Here is a 17432-nt window from a genome sequence, read left to right as displayed (position 1 = left end):
TGATCAAATGTCTGCACTCAAGTTTTGGTCTTTATCAAATAAACAAGATTTCATAAAAGCGACTTGGTTTTCCTAAAATACACAACGCAGAGCTGCAGGCTAGACTGTGATCTCCTCCCTTTTTCTCAGCTTTATTTTATGTCTCCTCCAATAATCCACACTTTCTAAAAGCAGGCAACAGTCACACCTGAGCATCCATCTCATGTGTTATGTGGGCAGCGTGGCGGGCCCGGACACTTAAAAGCAAGAAAGGATGAGAGCTGTGTGGTGTGTTGCCTTGGGGCAAAGCAAAACTGGCTGTCTGTACCTTCGAAGAGGCAACATCGAGAGACACATTGAGCCTATTAGCCTGCACTCGCAAATATCCACAATGTTCTGTGATATTGCAAACGCAGAGATAGAGGAGTTTGGGGAAAGCACTGGCACATTGATCCAAAGCTCTGATTAGCAGACATGTAACAATAAAGAAAAATTGCAAATTGGCCAAGTCAAAGTCCAGACTTTAAGTCAAAGTATGGAGTTAAATCCATATCAGATGCTTTATAGCATTACCAGACCAAAGACAAGTTTTTCATGCTTGAAAACCCTTCAACACATGGTAGCAGTTTTCACAACAAGAATTGCTATAGTCAGTTCTTAGGCTTAGGCAGCAAATACTTTTTCATGATTTACATTTACTAAAATTATCTTTGATATCAACATTTGTTTAATGTAACATTTTAACTGTAAGGGAGGGTAGGAATATTTGGCCACAGCACCGTAGATGTCCATGAATTAGGATGAGCTTGAGCTTTCTAATTGCTTTGTATCAGTCTTTTGTGACTCCTTAGTGGGAATTACGTCTAATCAAATCATACCTACATAAGTTGCATGCGATAACTTAGAGTATTTATCCAGAAAAATAGAAAAGACTTTCCTCACCCAATGGAAAATAAACATGACAGTTCAGCGTCCAAGCTGCCTCCGGTTCTTTGAACTAGAACGCCCTGAAAGCAGCGGGCGGGTAATGGCTGTTATTACCTGCGAGGACGCTGCTGTTACTAATTACAGCTGTTGTAATCACTGGCATCAACGGTAAGAAGCAGGGTAGACAAATTTAATTTCTAAATGACCCACAGCCTGCTCCGAGACCGTGCAAGTTTAGCAGACAATCAGCCCAGTCGTAACGACCAGATTGCTGTTACGTTGCTAAAATGGTCCAAATGGGAGGAAGACACACACACACACACAAGCACAAAGTGAGAAAGGAAGATCCAGAGAAGGACTCACGTGTTTCTGCAGGTTGGCACTCTTTGAGTCAACATCGTACCTGTGGAAATAAAGGAAGAAGGAGGGTCAGCACGTTCCTGATAGATGCAGAGTGGCAGGATCTCAGCTGGGACCGATGCTGATTACAGACAGGATAAATCAGTAACGGGACCCAACGGCTCGTCAATGAACACTTCGCCGTAAGCTCTGGGTACTCTGCATCCCAGTGTGCAGCGTTACAACTCTTCCCCATTAAACTGACGCTAAATAAACTGTTATTCACACACAGGACTGTGAAAAGATGAAGATATGGGGACGTTAATGAGTCCGTCATTCTCCTGTTGTGTTGCCAAGAGTAGTTATAAGCCTTACAGCTTTCCAAATTTGTCACACAAAATCCCAGTATGATGCTGCCACCACCATGTTTCACTGGCGCATTAAGAGCAATTAACATTCTTAGTTTTTTTTTCCTCCAGTGTTTTACAGGCCTGGTGGGCTGCCAGTCTTTATTTCCCTCCCTGCCAGGCTTAAATTGGATTTTTTTATGTAATAGACTCAGTGAGATACAGTATGAAATATTACACTGTCTACATAAAACCCCTTTCATACTGAATGATACGGAATCTTATTACCACTATTTCCGATCAAAAGATTTTTCAGTGTAATGTCCGAAAAGCTGAGTGGCTTGTTTTGTGTCAAGGTCAGATGTGACTGAAGATTGTTCCTCCTCGGCCTCCAATCAAAATTATTTAGAGAATCTAAAAGTATTCAGTCTCACCACGTCTTAACAAGTGAAGATCCTCCTCCTGTCTTACCATGTCTTTCATTAGCTGCTAGCTCTGATTGTCTTGTTGTCGGGCATTACATTTTAATGCCAATGTTTGGCGACATATTACGTAAGGCATAAGGCCAATGAAGACACCATATGACATGAATGTGCGACATAGTACAGCGGCAGTTTTTCTTTTTTCCTTTCTTCTCCACTCATCCAATGTGATAAAACAGCATCATGTACAAATCTATGTTCTTTTGTTTGGTTGTGAAAACACAAAACTATTAAAATGGTTGAAGAAAAAAATCTTATACCCCAGTAACAGTGACGGTAAAGATGGATTAAGCTAGGTTTATTGTCGATGCATCGCTCCTGCCTGTTGGCCTCAAAAGCTACTATTTCCAAATGATTATGCCTGCTGAAGCAGCTCCGAATTTCTGTAACTTTGAACAATTTCTATCACAAAAACACCGTGGGCCGCTGGTGGACCCCCACCATCTAGCAATCCAACCCTTTCAGGGGATTTTAAATTATGAGCTAAAAGTTACATCTGACCAGAGAACCTTCTTTTATTTATGTTTGATGGGCCTTCTACATGGATATATTAAACAATATATTTAGTTTTGCTACTCTTCCATACAGTTCAGATTTGTGCAGGGTGAACACTTTTACAAAACATTGTGCATTATTTTTGTAAGTGTGTCTGATTTGCCTCGTTTTTCTCTCTACATCGCTCCATCCAGCCCGTACAAACAATATTTGCAGGAGTCATTTGTCTGGATACGCTCCCCCAGGCTCTGTGGAACGGCAGGTCATCAGACAAACCGTTTACTCAGCAATCTGAGATCATTTCACACCTCAGGTCATTTCACTCAGCTCTAAATATGGATCGCTCTTTGCAGGCTAATACTTAAGGGAAATAAGTAGCCATTTAGTTACTTTCTTAAAATGTTCTGGATGTTTAAGGCTAGAATGTTCAGATACTATAAATCTGAATCGGTATGGACAAGGTTTCTCTTGCGCAACCAAGTCTGGGGACTGGTTTATTAGTAAAGGTTGAGGTCCCAAAACCTGGATTTATAGATTTTAGGTTTTTGTTATGGAAGAGCTGAAAATGAGACTTGTGATGATAGGATTTTTGATGCAACTGTAGCTTCTATAGACAGGTAGAGAAGGTTATCCATCACTACCTACCAGGAAAGTGTTGGAGCCTCTTACTGTACGCGTCTCTCAGGAATGTTTTTGTCGTTGTAGAGTTTTGAGATTCTCCACTTCCCGACTGTTTCATCACACACAAAGTATTTACTCTCATTGTCTATCATTCACGAGTCAGATCAGCTCATCGGCAGAAAATGAAAAACAAAGCTTGAAGAACGAGATTTCTCTTTCCTCCGCAGAGATATGAATAACCATTTACGAGGGCTGACCGCTGGCTTACTGTTGCTATAATTTTAACAAAAAATATTGCAGTTTCCAGCAGTGTGGTGTGCAAGAAAGACGAAAAAAAAAGCAAGATAGGTTTTCAGAGATTCTGGGTTCCAGTCAACTGACTTTTACTTTCAGTTTGAAGTTGTTGGGTTTTTTCCACAATGTCCGGGCTCGACACCAAACATTTCTCAGACTGCTCATGTCTCTGTCGTCATTAATCCCTTCAGCTTTTCTTACATTTTCTTCCTCTTGGTTCATTGCCAGATTTTCTAAATTACTGTCTTGCTTCTTGCCTTGTTCTCTCAGTCAACTGGAGTTTGCGCAGTGCCCTTGCGTTTTATTTATTAAAGCCTTTTGTATTCGTAAGTAGCTTTCCCATAAGTGGGTTTACCGTACGGGGCAAAGGTTTTAAGCTTTTTCACCTTTTGACCCACTGTAACCACCAAGTTCAATGCATTACGAGAGGGTAGGGATTCGTTCATTGTCCAAACTTTTTGTAAACAAAAATCTGAAATTTGAGATCACACTGAGTAAAGCCTACTGCAATCATGAGTTTTTGTTCACTTGTTAGAGGGCATAAGTGAACAAAAACTCATGAAGACCAAGTAGCAGATCAGAAACGTCAATTATAAAGTTGATGAGCTGGTTAAAATGACCATGTAAACCACTAGTCTGCCTTTTATGATCCAAAAGGTAATAAATATTTGGCCTCTTATTTAAGAAAACAATATTTTTAGTTTTAAGTTATTTCCACAAAGTATTGACAAAAAGGGAATGAATACTAATGAAAACTACCTTTGTGAGATGACTTCGCTAATTTTTTTTAACAAAAATGTCAGCAACTGTAACAAAAATTTTTTGGGAGAAAACCCCCCCCAGAGGATATCAATATTACTAAAAAGGCTTCGTTTCATTTCATCATAGTGTGTATTTAAGAAGTAAAGACATAAAGTTTTGCATAATAAATCAGTGAAAAGTGATCTCCATCGTCACTTTTCGCTTTGTTTTCACTTTTCGCCTCATTGTCAGGGCCCATCTTTCACCTGCCATCGTCTCAGACGACGATGCCCTCGACGGGCCGACAGTGGCAGCTTTATACAGCTGCTGATGAAAACCGAACAAAACAGGAGCCCCATGTGAACACACACACACACACACACACAGTCACATAAAAGCCTGTTTTTCACACACTGAGAATGCTTATCATGACCTATTCTCTCACAGCAACAAAAAGCTAACTTTGGTTAGAAGATGATCAACTCCGTTCAGACAAACATTAACCCAACTAACTGTGTCACTGCAACGGGACGAAGCTCATTTGTTGTTGGTAGGTCAGTCACAGCAACACATTTTACTGGACAACAAATTGTCCCAGAAATTAATGCAATAAGCAATAATAATGACATTTTGAGCCCATTTTCAGCTACTACACTAATTATGTCAAAGTACATCCTCTGAAAAATGTAGAACTAGAGAACATTTGACACCGGAACTGGAAAACATTTTATATACCCAAAATAAGTAAACAAAATAACAATAATTGAAATGGATCATGAAGTCTATGTATCCAAAACTGCTTTTCAAAAAAAAAATAAAAATAAAAAAAAAATACTAATGACTCGCGTTTGACAGGAAAAACAGGTCAAAAGTGGCAGCTAGTTTGCAGCATTTTTCAGAACACCGGCTTTTCAACAATAGTAAAGCGGGGCATCTCTCCCACATGGAGTTTATCAATCCCTTTTTAATTTAGCATGCGATTAATTTATTGCTTATTGTTACAGGCTTAGCTGTGGAGCCAAATTGAGCTTTAATAGGGCCCGCACCAACTTGCTCATCTTCTTGATTTTCCATTCGCTCTGTTCCTTTCCCATCACATGACAATCAGTTCTTTGCATTTCGAAACTTATGACTTGTCTTCAAAGCCATTTTTCTAATCCCTCAGGTGTCTGATCGTCATGCCCGTCAGGTTCTCCTCTAAAGAGAGTCTGTCAGTCAGGATTCTCAAGTGTAGTTTAGCTGAGACGCTTCATATTCAGATGACTGTATTTGGAATGCTGCTTTAATAATTACCAGCTCTTTAAATCAGCCGACCGGGTGAAAATATATTCATTCAAAGATAGAAAGAAAGCCCAGCAAGTTGAGTTTGATTCATTTTCATAGTCCCAATTTATTAAACACTTTAACAATATATAATGAGATTAGTACCACTGCACAGCAAGATTCCAGTTCAATTAAATGAAACTGCAACAATGCCTCATCCTGAGAGTGCACATGGCAACTGTGGAAAAGATTAATTTGCTTTTAATAAAAAGAAATATGCAGTAAAACTACAATTCCCCAAAAAACTTCACATACATTTCTTTGCAAAAACTATCAAAACCCACAAATGTTTTGGGTTTTTTCCACATAATATATAACAATACTAATAAAAATGTGTTTGAGGTGGTAATGCGAGAAAACCTGATTATATTTGGTTTGGAAATTTAAAATATCTTACAGTGTTAAGTGTTCTTTGCAAAATTAAAGTTTGAGAGGGCGAACTTGCGTTATTATCCCATTGTTATATTTACTTGAAAATGGTCTGAAAACTACAATATTTTGCTGGACAATCCTGCAAAATTTGTCATTGTGACAGAGCACATCACTCTGAGGGAAACTGGTGTGATCTTACTAGCAAATCTAAACTAGATTCTCTGGAGAGAGGATATCATGACAAGCTCCATGTTTTGTTTTGTTTTTTTTCATGCACAACAATGCAAGTAGTAGCAGCGTGTGCTTCTTCTGTGTGTAAATAGACTAACTGGTGACTCGTTGTGGTCCACCGGAGCATATTCGATATGAAAGGTTAAATGCTTCTCTTTTTTTTCCCCCAGAAGGAAAACCGTCATTCCCTACACCTCCAGCCACCATCCCCCGAACCCCCGGTTGTTATGGCTACCTGCTACGGCCGCACACAACCGGCACGCAAATACCCACACTGTGGCTTGGGCCGCACCGCATGTGGGGAGAGAAGCGCAAGAGGCACACATCACTTTTGGTTTCGTCTTGGAATGAGTCTGTCCAGCATGTGACCGGGTGACACATCTCCTGCACATGTGAGCACGAAGCGTGACTGAGCGACTCGGTGGAAATGCCAAGGTGGGGATCCTGCATTGGTCTGGCCGAGCACCTGAGCAAAAAGGCTCAGGATATTTTAAGTGTTGTGATTGGAAATGGTCCAGTCACCTCTTACAGAGCTGCCAGGATCCAGGTGTGAACCCGACATTCCACAGATGCTCGTCATATTTCGTTCTCTCACAACATTCCACCCACGCAAACTATTTTTCCCCCCAAAGCGTTTTATTTTATTTTCTTCCCTTTTTTTTTTTTTTCTTACTACCATCTTAGACCCAGCCTCTCCTCGCCGTCGCGGCCTAACTTTCACAATGATGGTGAAAACTGTTGCCGCTCCTCTGTGGTTTACAGATAATCTAATTAATCTTTTCATTTTAAAAGAGAAACTGTAATTTGCATGTAATTAACGAGAAACGGCATCACCTAGAGACGCTGCTGGCAGGTTGAAAACCTTTAAAACCCCATCGGTATGCGAAGGAAGACCAACGAAATGTCAGATTCCTACGTTTGCACCTCGTGCAACCAAAAAGGTCTAGTCAGTAAATCTGAAGTACAAGGAAATGACGTAGATTCACACTGATGACATCTGTGGAATGACGAGAAAGACAGGTTTCATAGTCGAAGTGCAATCTATATAAAGTCAAGTGGAAGGCCGTTTGCCAACCAGTAGAAATGTACTGGATCCGAGTCAATGCAGCAGGACGGTAACCTCGAAGACACCAGGAATTGTACAACAGAAAGGCTGGAAAAATATTCATGGATGTCTGGAAACCTCAATCAACTGAATTCTTATAGGTCACCAAACCAAAATTCATCAACAACATCATGACAGACTGAAGTTGTTGCTGTTAATAAATAACTTTTACGATTATATACTGAGGAGGTGTAGGTAAGGTAGGTAAGGTAATTTTATTTATATAGTGTAGTAGTTGTTTTTCCTTTTAGGTATTCTCTCTGCTTCACGATTGAAAAGGGGCGCACTTTATTTTCAAACTACACCTAAACTCAAGCTACTCACAATACGTTAAGCATCCAGGAAGGACAGGTCTGATTTGAACCGAATGTGCTCAACATGCACAGCAGTGATTTGTATGTAAATAATTCAATTCGTCCTGTCTGGAACTGCCTAAAAACAGAGCGTGACAGTAGAGACATCATGAGTGGAGCTTTGGTGAACATTTAGGATGTTTCTTGAGCATCCAACGGTCAAAATAGGGAAAGGATGTAGATCAGACTCCTGAAAACATGATGCTGTTTGCCTCAGTGTGTGTGAGCTTTCAGTGGTAAAACGTCTACAACGGCAGCCTCTAATAGGAAATCCCCCTGTCAAACCTGACACAAACATCATTGTTGTACTGCTGTGGTGGCTTTGTTTTTTTGGTCAGATAAGGTTTGCACAATTCCTGCTGCCGTGGATGCCTAAAGATTCTATTGTGAACATGGAAGTTGTGCCATTAGAGAAGAATCAGTCAACCGTCTGTCGCACTGAGTAAGACAGCGGGACAAATGTCTCCCCTGAAGGAACCTTGACCCTTTTACTCTGGGGCGGAACCACTCTGCAGGTGTGCAGCTTTGTTTATACTTGTATCAGTTGATCCTGACCTTTAAAAGCAGTTAGTTCACTTTTGGGTTTAAAAACGACAACTGTCCCACTTCCAATTCAGCTTCAGAGCAAATGAAGGCATTTTAAGAGGCTGTAGTTCCTGGTCTGAGAGGCATTTATACATTTCTTCTTTGACAGATCAAGAAGTAAAACACAATGTCTCCAATTTTAACAAAAGAAATCTCAAATCAGATCTCAGTCAGAATTGATGGGACAACACGGAGGGCAAGAAGAAACATGACAGACTTCAAACTGGAAGAAAAAGTTCACCTCACAGGAGGAAAATGTCACCAACGTAAAGCCAGAGATGCAATCAAAAGGTTATGTGGTGGAATGGCCTAGTCAAAGTCTGGGCCTGATTCTGAATCCAACTGAAAATCGGCGGCAAGACTTTCAAAGTGATGTTTGCAGAACATTTACTCGCATTTTTCTTATCCAATCGCACAAAATTGTACAAAAATATATTGCAAGTGGCTAAAATATGACAAAATGTGGGGAGCAAAAACTTTTACTTGTCGCTGCAGAAAGCAAAGAAAACCAGACAAAATTAAATAAATAATAAAAAAGTTAAGCAAACACAGGAAGTTGTACTCACAAGTCAAATCTGAGATTCTGTCGCTCTTCAAAGAAGTAGTCCAGCATGAATTTCCTCACGAAGTCTGGGTTTAGCGTGTTGTCAATCACCTCCGTTCTCCCAAACTGGAAGTTAAGAGCAAAGATGAGAGGGATGTTGAGAGAACAGTCGGGAGAAAACTCAAGGGTCCGAACGTTCCTCATCTCCGCTGCTTTTCTCAACCATTTCCGTTCGCCACCCTGCCTTCAGAGAATCTATAAGATGTCACTTTATCTTCGTGCAACAATTCGGAGATTTCTCCGTTCAAATAAAAGCGGCTTTTCCAGGCTCTCCACGAAGTTGCGGTGACTCGTGTAAAGTATCTCGTCACCTGCAGCCTGTTTCTCTGGAGACGCATCAGGGGAGGCGCTGGTTACGGAAGATTATGTACAGCTATGGCGTAATGAATGCAGAGCAGCTTAAGCATCCAGTCAATGGGGGTCAGGCAGGTCAGTGTTTGACATTTAACTCCGCCTGTTGATAGAGCAAGCAGATGAAGGGGCACTCGGAATTCTGAAGAACCGGGAATGATTGGGGCGGTGGGAATTTGAACTCTCATTTACATTCGTGAATATTCATGTGGAGAAAAAAAAAAAAAAAAACCTCTCTGGTGACTGCAGTTCAGAAAACATGCTCTCAAAGATGCTGTCGACGGTGTTTATCAATTAAAAAGAGCAATGACAGGCATAATTAGGACTTTCATTAAAACCTAAAATAAGTCCTCCACCTGTGTCTCTGGTTGGTTCGCTGACAAGTGACCATCTGTCGTTTTCACAGATATCAGCTTAGACGGTAAATAAAAATTAATGCAAATGTGACGCCAACAGAGAGACAAATTAGGCTGGTGAATACATTGACCTGATGTGCTATTTCTAGTTAAATATGAATGCACGTTGCTTTTAATCAGTTTAAGTGATAAGTGTTTGTCTAATGAGAGCATGCGTAGCCTAAAGTAAATAAGAGCTTAAGCACATTAGAAGAGCCTTGACTAATGTGACCCGTGCGGCTAAAAAGAGTAACGTTTGCATTTCAATATGATATTTTAATGACATTTAATGTTTCCCTCTCTCCCACCCCCAACTGTTCACGTCTTAAAGGGACAGTTCAGGTTTTATAGAGTAGCTATGATGAGGAAAATACCTACTGTAGACCGGGAAACGGTCTGTTTTTTTTGTTTTTTTTAATCACGGAGAATCAAGCTGACTGATTGTTCACACAGGTGTCTTCCCAAAATGTCTTGCCACCATCAGGGAAAAACGGGAACAATTGGTTCCATCAGCTCTGTGTTCTCAGTTTTTTTCTTTCTCATGGAAAGTACTATATGACGTCTCAGTTTTTCTTCATCACATAAAGAGCTCTGAGTGTTTAGCTGCGTCTCTTTCCCGGACAAAGTCAGCAACGGAGCTTCAGCTGCTGCTAAAAACGTGTACTCCATTTATTTCTCCTTGCTAATAGGAAGCCCTCCTTTGCCAATTTATTCTATATGAAAGACGAAACTTTATTGTCGTATTGACATATTCATGGCCTTGAAAACCAAAACAAAGAAGATGCCGTGGTGTTGCTATGAAGAAAGGTACTGACCTCTCTCCATTCCTTGTTGCCCATGCCTTGCGTGTAGAGAACACAAACTGTAAAGAAGACAAACGTCCAACGTTATCAGTCAATGCAAACATCTATATTTACAGGATGTGTAGCTAATTATAGAATAATAACACTGGATTACTGAAGCAGAACATGTTCCATGGATTTGAAAAACTTAGACTTTTTTTTTTAAAATTTCATCAGAAAGCTGGAGCCGTTTGATTTGTATCGCTGATATTTTTTATTACCAGGTCACATACCCCGGTTATCTATGCATTTCTGCCAACTTTAATACTTTCCCTTCGCTTCTTCGCCTTCTGGCTCCTTCCTACATCAGTCAGGTTCAAATTAAGGGATTAAAGTATTGCTCAGAGGAATCACAAGATCACAAGAACTACCTGAACATATAGTTAAAGCCTGTCCTCTACTACTCCCTCATACAATCACCGTCATCCCGGCACTCGTCTCATCACTGTCATCATCATCATCATCGCCACAGTGATTCACTCCTTCCATCGCGTTCTCTTGGAAATGTGCTGACAACTTGTTCATCATGCAATAACTTTTTTTCTGGTGTGGTCTTAGACTGTTGGACACAAACGCGAAATGGAAATGACAGGAAGAGTATGAAATATCCTGGCCAAGTCCAACTTTAATGATAAAGTAGGGCTACTTAATAAAGTTAAATGCATTACTCTGTCATTTACAGTTACAGTACCAGTTCCACCTAAACTGGAAATTACTTAATAGCCAATTTAGTCAGTGGAGTGTAGCTATAATGGCCAATTTAATTTAATTTGTGGTCAAATTCAAAGCTCCAACTCAACAGAGGTGGATTTTCAAATGATCGTTTCAGTCAATTCACTGATCCCAGAGAAAATCACAGGCTTTTTTTTTTTTTTTAAAAGCTTGTACTCATTAAGATGTCATGCAGAAAATCAAAGATAAAAATGATCCATTTCAAAAAAACAAAAACAATCCACCTGTTAAGCATTATTATTAGACTTTCTTGTTTAAGAATGTTGATAAAAAGAAAAATGTAAGATTTTTCTAAACCAAATTTGCTTTTCTCTAGAAAATGACAAAAGCAAAGTTTTGCCCAGACAAGACAGTTTCATTTTAATGAAGATTTCACGATAGTATTGTGAGTGGGCGTTTCTGGCGTGGGGTTTCATTTTTAGTCATTTTGTTTGTTTTCTTTTGTTTCTTTTTTTTTCTTTTAAAAGGGATATTGTTTTGTTCAACAATAAATTTGATCCATTAATTTAGCAATCATTCTAAATTCATTACTGTCCATTTTAACTAATTTCCTGAGTCTTATTTTAATATGTGATAAAAACCTCTATCCAGAAAATAACAGTGTTGTCTTTTCCACATGACCGTCTAAAGAGTTTTGAGTCTGATGGATGTTTGGACATCATGTTTCTTACTTGGGTCTGATTTGGAGAAGGTGTCCATGTCCAGCAGGTTTCTGTGGAGACACAGAGAGGAAATGGATGAAAAACAAAGTTTGTTTGGGCTGATGTAATCCATCTCTGTGCCCAATAACTGTGTGAAAATGTTGTCTGCATTAAGGAATAACACAACACCAACAGTTCTGTACAGGAATAAGAAATATCGTATAATTTTAATACAGTGGATTCATATCTCGCTTCACCTCCGTTGTCATTGGTTACAGTTACATTTTAGCTATTCTGACAATGCATTTGTTGTAAAGCAAAAGCAGTTTGATTTCTAAAACTAAGTAAAAACAGCATTTATGCTACATTTAGGACTACAAGTCTTCTTTGTGACAGTAAAAGTGATGCTAAATCTAAAAATAAAGCACAAAAAATAAAAAATAAACACCACTGAAATAATCCAATAGGTTCAAACATAACCTCATCAAACCCAGACTTAATGTATTCTTCCAAGCTGCATTACCTGACATAGTTAAATCTCTGCATGTCACAAACACAAACGAGCCGCTGATTTGTGCTGCGTGACCTGTTGCATTTGATCCGAGCGATTAACTGTCTCTGTATATCTGTTTATATCCGTATCCTGCTCCGAGTTGACCACGGCTGGCAGTGGAGATTAGCTTAGCAGGCGAAGTCTACATGAGGCACAGGTGTAGTGCAGCGTCCAATCATAAAGATAGACGGGAGATCTCATGGTTCACTGGCTGCATGCTCACAACGCTATAAAACAACCAAGATTTGTGTGACATAGAAAATTAGTTTTGCTGCGATTTCAATTCTTGATCTCAGCGATAGTTAGCCCAACTGTAGCTAGTGCTAACTAGGAAATTCACCACAGCAAGCCAACACAACAATCACTAATGTAGATAGGAAGTGCTCAATGGGCTTCGGTCAAGTACTTCTTCTTCTTTTGTTTTGGACTTGATGTTATGTGGATCATTTACCTACAGCATAACTCAAGCACAAATAAACCTATGGACAGGAACTGATTGGCAGATGTTCTTCATGAGGATTTTCTTGTAGAGAAAATCTAAACAAGCCATTTATGACTAAAGGCAGCCTCAGATTGTCACACTTCCACCACCATGTATAACTGTAGGTATGTTCTTTCTGCTTTATGCCTGAAGTAATGGGATGCACAACAAGTTCCAACAATATGAAGCCTACAACACCAGTGAACTAGCTCTGTCCTTATCAGAAGAAGGATTGTCCTCTTTGATCTCACTGATTGGTCGGCAATTTATGTTGTGTCCGACACACCGGGACAGACAACCAAATGACCAGAGTAAAAACCTCTTAACGGTTTTGGTTTGACATAGAAATGAGGTTCTTCCAAACAGGAACGTATTGGACTTTTAATTATTTATTCCTTTCCTATCAACACTATGATGAGAAAAAATAAAAATGGTCTGTATTGTCAAAACATCCTGTACGTGTGTTTCTGTTGTGGGGTTGTTAACTTGTGCGTCGTAAATCTAAATTTTATTGATTACGTTTGTTTACTTGGCAGCTCTAGAAGCTCTTTCTGTAAGCTTAACATGACGATGTGGTAAGGGTGGCTATAAATGAACAAGCCGATTTTAACCAGTCAAAACGTTTGTTAAAAAGAGTAGAAATGATGATGTCTCACATACACACACACACAACCTGAGCCTGGGAATCTGCTTTCCTGACTACATTGTTCAGTGTAATGTGTAAAAAAGTAGTCTATGCAGGCATAGGTGTGTGTGTGAGTCACATTGTGCATGTTGAACCTTGCGTGGATCAGAGCAGCTGTTTTTGTGGGCGCATTGTGTACGTGACATATTGTGTGGATCAGGAAATCACCGTTAGGTATCCGGTGCAAAGTTTCCATTTCTACCATTTTTATATGTGGTCTGTATTTGTGTGGTTTCTGCTGGTTTTGTCCGCCACACTTATGTGTGCAAAGGTTGTGATTGTGCTCTTGTGGTTTCAGGTGAGTTGTTGTTTTGTACGTACCACTCGATAAGATCCTACAAGCGCCCCCGTCTCAGGGGACTAGTAGCATTTAAACATCAGCATTAGATGCTTTGTGATTTCTTTACAGGAAATTAGCCTAAAAATGTTCAACTACTTCTAACCTTGTTCGGGGGATTGTGAACACCCAGGCAACGGAGAGAACTTGTTTTGAGACACGGGGCTAATTGCCCTGTTGGAGTTTGCCCACTTTCTCCTTTTAAGCGGGAATCTGACGTTTCAAAGTGAGCCACTGCTCAAAGCACATCACACACTCCCAATGGGCTCCCGGGCTCCCGTTGCACACGTGCCATGTGCATGCCAGTGTACGACTGAGTGCCCGTTTCTGTATGTGCGAGGGCGACACGTTTGAAGGGTTTCCACTTCAGAGGATAATGTGAATGAGTCACGGCGCTGTCTCTTTTCCTCCTCTCTCTTTTTCATCCAGAGGCGGGCAGTGGAAAGCTGAAAGCTGCCGCCCGAGTCACTCTTAGGTCTGCAGGAAGAATGCCATCAGACTCAGTTCAGTTTGTCCCTTGAGAAAATGCTGTTGCCTCCAATAATGGCTCTTATAGCTATGTCTTAACCAGTATTACCCATTGGAGAAACTGAAATGTTTGCCTGTTCTCAATGTGATCATGGGATCAAATTCAATTTTTAAGTTTTACCAAAGATTCTCAACTGGGTTTAGGACCATTAAAAGACATCAATATGTTTTATTTTAAACCATTTCACTGCAGATCTGGCTGTATGTTTATAAATGCTGCAGTGTGTCAGTTTTAGAAAAAATGTTTTTTTTACGTATTTGTTTAAACTGCCACCATGTCGCGACAGATAATCCGTGAAAAATAAATTGAGCTCCTCTGCCTTGTCCCAATCATGCTGCTCCACCCTTTCCCCCTTGCTGTCTGCTGAGCCTGTCATGAATGCTAAAGCTAGTTAGCATTGCCACAGATAACGGTGGATGAATGGTTTATATCTGGCAGCTCATTCACAAGGGTGATTGACAGCATTAAGACTCTCCTCCTGGCTCTGATTGGCTGTTTTTGACCAGGAGCGGTGCATTTCTTCAGTTGGTAACAGGAGCTCAGGGAGGAGATTGAGGAGACGTGGTGAAAGTTTTAACAAATATGTAAAATACATATTTTTGTAACATAAAAAATAAAGTTGCAGCTTTAATGTTTGTTGTCCTGACGGAAGGTAAATCTCAACTCTTTCACAGGCTACAGCCAGTTTTTGTTTCCAGGATTACAAATGCACAAAAGCCGCTAAATTTCCTTGATTGTTGTTGGGCATGTCACGCAAACTTAATGCAACGCTGCCCTATGTTCCACCTATGTGCTGCACATCTAAAGCACAGCCAACTGCTGTGCACACATACACAACAACAACAACAAAAAGTCTCTCTGATGCCAAAACCCATCGACAAATATGACAGCGCATCTCAGACTGCTGTCAAGCCTTGCCTGCTCCTCCCTGTGGGGAAACCTTAGCATCCCAATTCCCCTCAGTATCCTGACTACACATCTGACGCCACACCTGCGACACCTGTCAGTCACCGCAACAGAAACGGAAAACTGGATGCAAGTCATTTCCCCAACTTTTCTCCTTCATTTGCTTCCCCGGCTGTCTTATTTAGCGGGCACAGACAGAAACTTTGAGTCTGGAAGGTTGAAAAGCAGGAATGGTGAGGCGTCTGTAATTATAGGAGAAGCCTGATGGAGCTTCAATTGGAGATCAACAAACGGGGCTAAGGTGCTCTGCCTCCCCCACACACACACACGCACACACACACTCACATAGCTGTACAGGAGGAGGGGTATGGAGACTGTTACCATTAGAAACCGCCGACAGCCAATCGGGCCCACTTGACCGAGCTGAATGACAGATGCTCTATATGTGCATGTCATTCCTCTCTCCCCCCCCCGAACTTGACAAGCAGGGGACGCCATCTGTGCAGAGGTATTTGCAGCCTCACCTTTTCACTTATTCTGTTTTTTTTCTCCTCTCTCTACCATCTCTTGATCCATTTTCAACTTTCCTTTTAAGTTATTCTTTTTTCTCTCCATCTCTCTCTCTGTCGCCTCTGCTTTCAGTTCTGCCTTCCTACTTTTTCAATTAGTGAATACATTCAAAAATACCCCTTTGGACTGGCTCGGGAGGCCACGTCCCTGACAGTGTGTTACCTTGACAACACAACAGCAAACCCCCCGTGGGACTCTTACAAGCCTCTCCTGTGCTACAGAAATAAATTGGGTTTTTAGCCCACTGGATGAAGGCGGAAAGGAGAGGGGAAGAGGAAAAGGGGAAAAACAGAAAATGTGAGGATTATTATTAGAAGCTTTAAAAAAAAAAAAAAAAAATGAAAACGGCAGATGTGTGAAAGGGAAAGAACAGTGAGGAAGAGATTTAGCCAGCACCTTCGTCTTAATGTGACATTTGACTGACATTGGAGAGATGCTGCCTTTTCTTGACTCACTGCAGTTCTCCTCCAAAACATTAGGGACACTAAAGAGAAAACAGGAGCTACACTAAAACATGTTAATTAAGAAACAAAACTACAGTTTCCCTGCGACAGACTGGCGACCTGTCCAGGGTGTACCCCGCCTCTCGCCTGGAATGTTAGCTGGAGATAGGCACCAGCACCCCTCCCGACCCCACTGAGGGACAAGGGTGTTCAGAAAATGGATGGATGGATGGAACTACAGTTTCCAATTACTTTTGCTCATAACTAATTTTTAACATTATAATAGCTTTTTTTCCCCCCCAATCTGATCTGATCCGTGTGACAATCGGTCACACGGATCCAAAAAGAAATCTGAACTTAGACTATGAAAACCGTCAGAATAAAATATTTCCAAAACTATTTAAAATAAAAAAAAATAAGAACAGAACATATTAATAAAAAAAGAACGTTGATTATTACGGTTACAGTTATGACTCTACATTTGTTTTTTTTTGTTTGTCTTTTTTAAACTTTCAACACCATAACTGTGTGTTTTCAAACTGGGAAGACCACAAACCACTGCAATTTATCATTAATAGTTATGTGCAGTGATAAAATCTAACCTCACACAAAGAGACAAATATATACAGTACTCATAAACAGTTTGATGTTATTCAATAATCAGTTTTCTTGTTTGTTTCATTTTTGCTTTTATCTTTATCACACCTAACTGGGGCAACTATGTTCTCTCTACATATGAAAACAATGGTAAGAAATGTCTTTGACAACATGACATAAACTGTAATAATAATGTATATAAAAGCTATTAAATCAAGTTAAATTATTGTGTTACTGTGCCGTCTTACTACAGAACCCTGGAGCAAACAAGGCCATATTGGATTTTACCTAATTTGCTTGAAATTCACAACTGTACCAACAGTAGCGTCAGACATTTGAGTCTTTTATTGAACCCTGGGGGGTGCTTAGTATCTCCCATGATGCAGTTTGATTCTCTGTTATTGTCAAGTCGTTGGTGGAGCAGGTCCTTGCAAAAAGCCCTTCTGGGTCGAACCGTTATCCACTTTTTATTACCTTTAAATCCATGTGGGTGATTAAAAATGAGCGAAAGCAACAGTCTGCCAGCTCGTGTTTCTTATTTTAGACGTCGCACCCGTGAAGGTGATCTCAGA

General features: G+C 40.3%; 1 protein-coding gene across 1 annotated transcript in view; it reads right to left on the bottom strand.

Moving 5' to 3' along the window:
* Positions 1 to 11907, bottom strand: part of LOC106935627 (copine-8) — a 49258-nt gene extending 37351 nt beyond the window's left edge. Inside the window, exons 1-4 of the mRNA XM_015016180.1 lie at positions 11790 to 11907; positions 10360 to 10406; positions 8761 to 8864; positions 1270 to 1309 (exon numbers count right to left, since the gene is read on the bottom strand). Coding sequence (XP_014871666.1) covers positions 1270 to 1309; positions 8761 to 8864; positions 10360 to 10406; positions 11790 to 11892 — 294 coding nt within the window. The 5' untranslated portion in view covers positions 11893 to 11907. The remainder of the gene's footprint in view (positions 1 to 1269; positions 1310 to 8760; positions 8865 to 10359; positions 10407 to 11789) is intronic.
* Positions 11908 to 17432: the final 5525 nt, after the last annotated feature.

Source organism: Poecilia latipinna, unplaced genomic scaffold, assembly GCF_001443285.1.
Source record: "Poecilia latipinna isolate Pla-1442-1.1 unplaced genomic scaffold, P_latipinna-1.0 Scaffold1990, whole genome shotgun sequence".
In the NCBI taxonomy this organism is placed as follows: domain Eukaryota; kingdom Metazoa; phylum Chordata; class Actinopteri; order Cyprinodontiformes; family Poeciliidae; genus Poecilia; species Poecilia latipinna.
The sequence above is the reverse complement of the archived record's forward strand: the minus strand, read 5'-3'. Positions and strand labels throughout refer to the sequence as shown.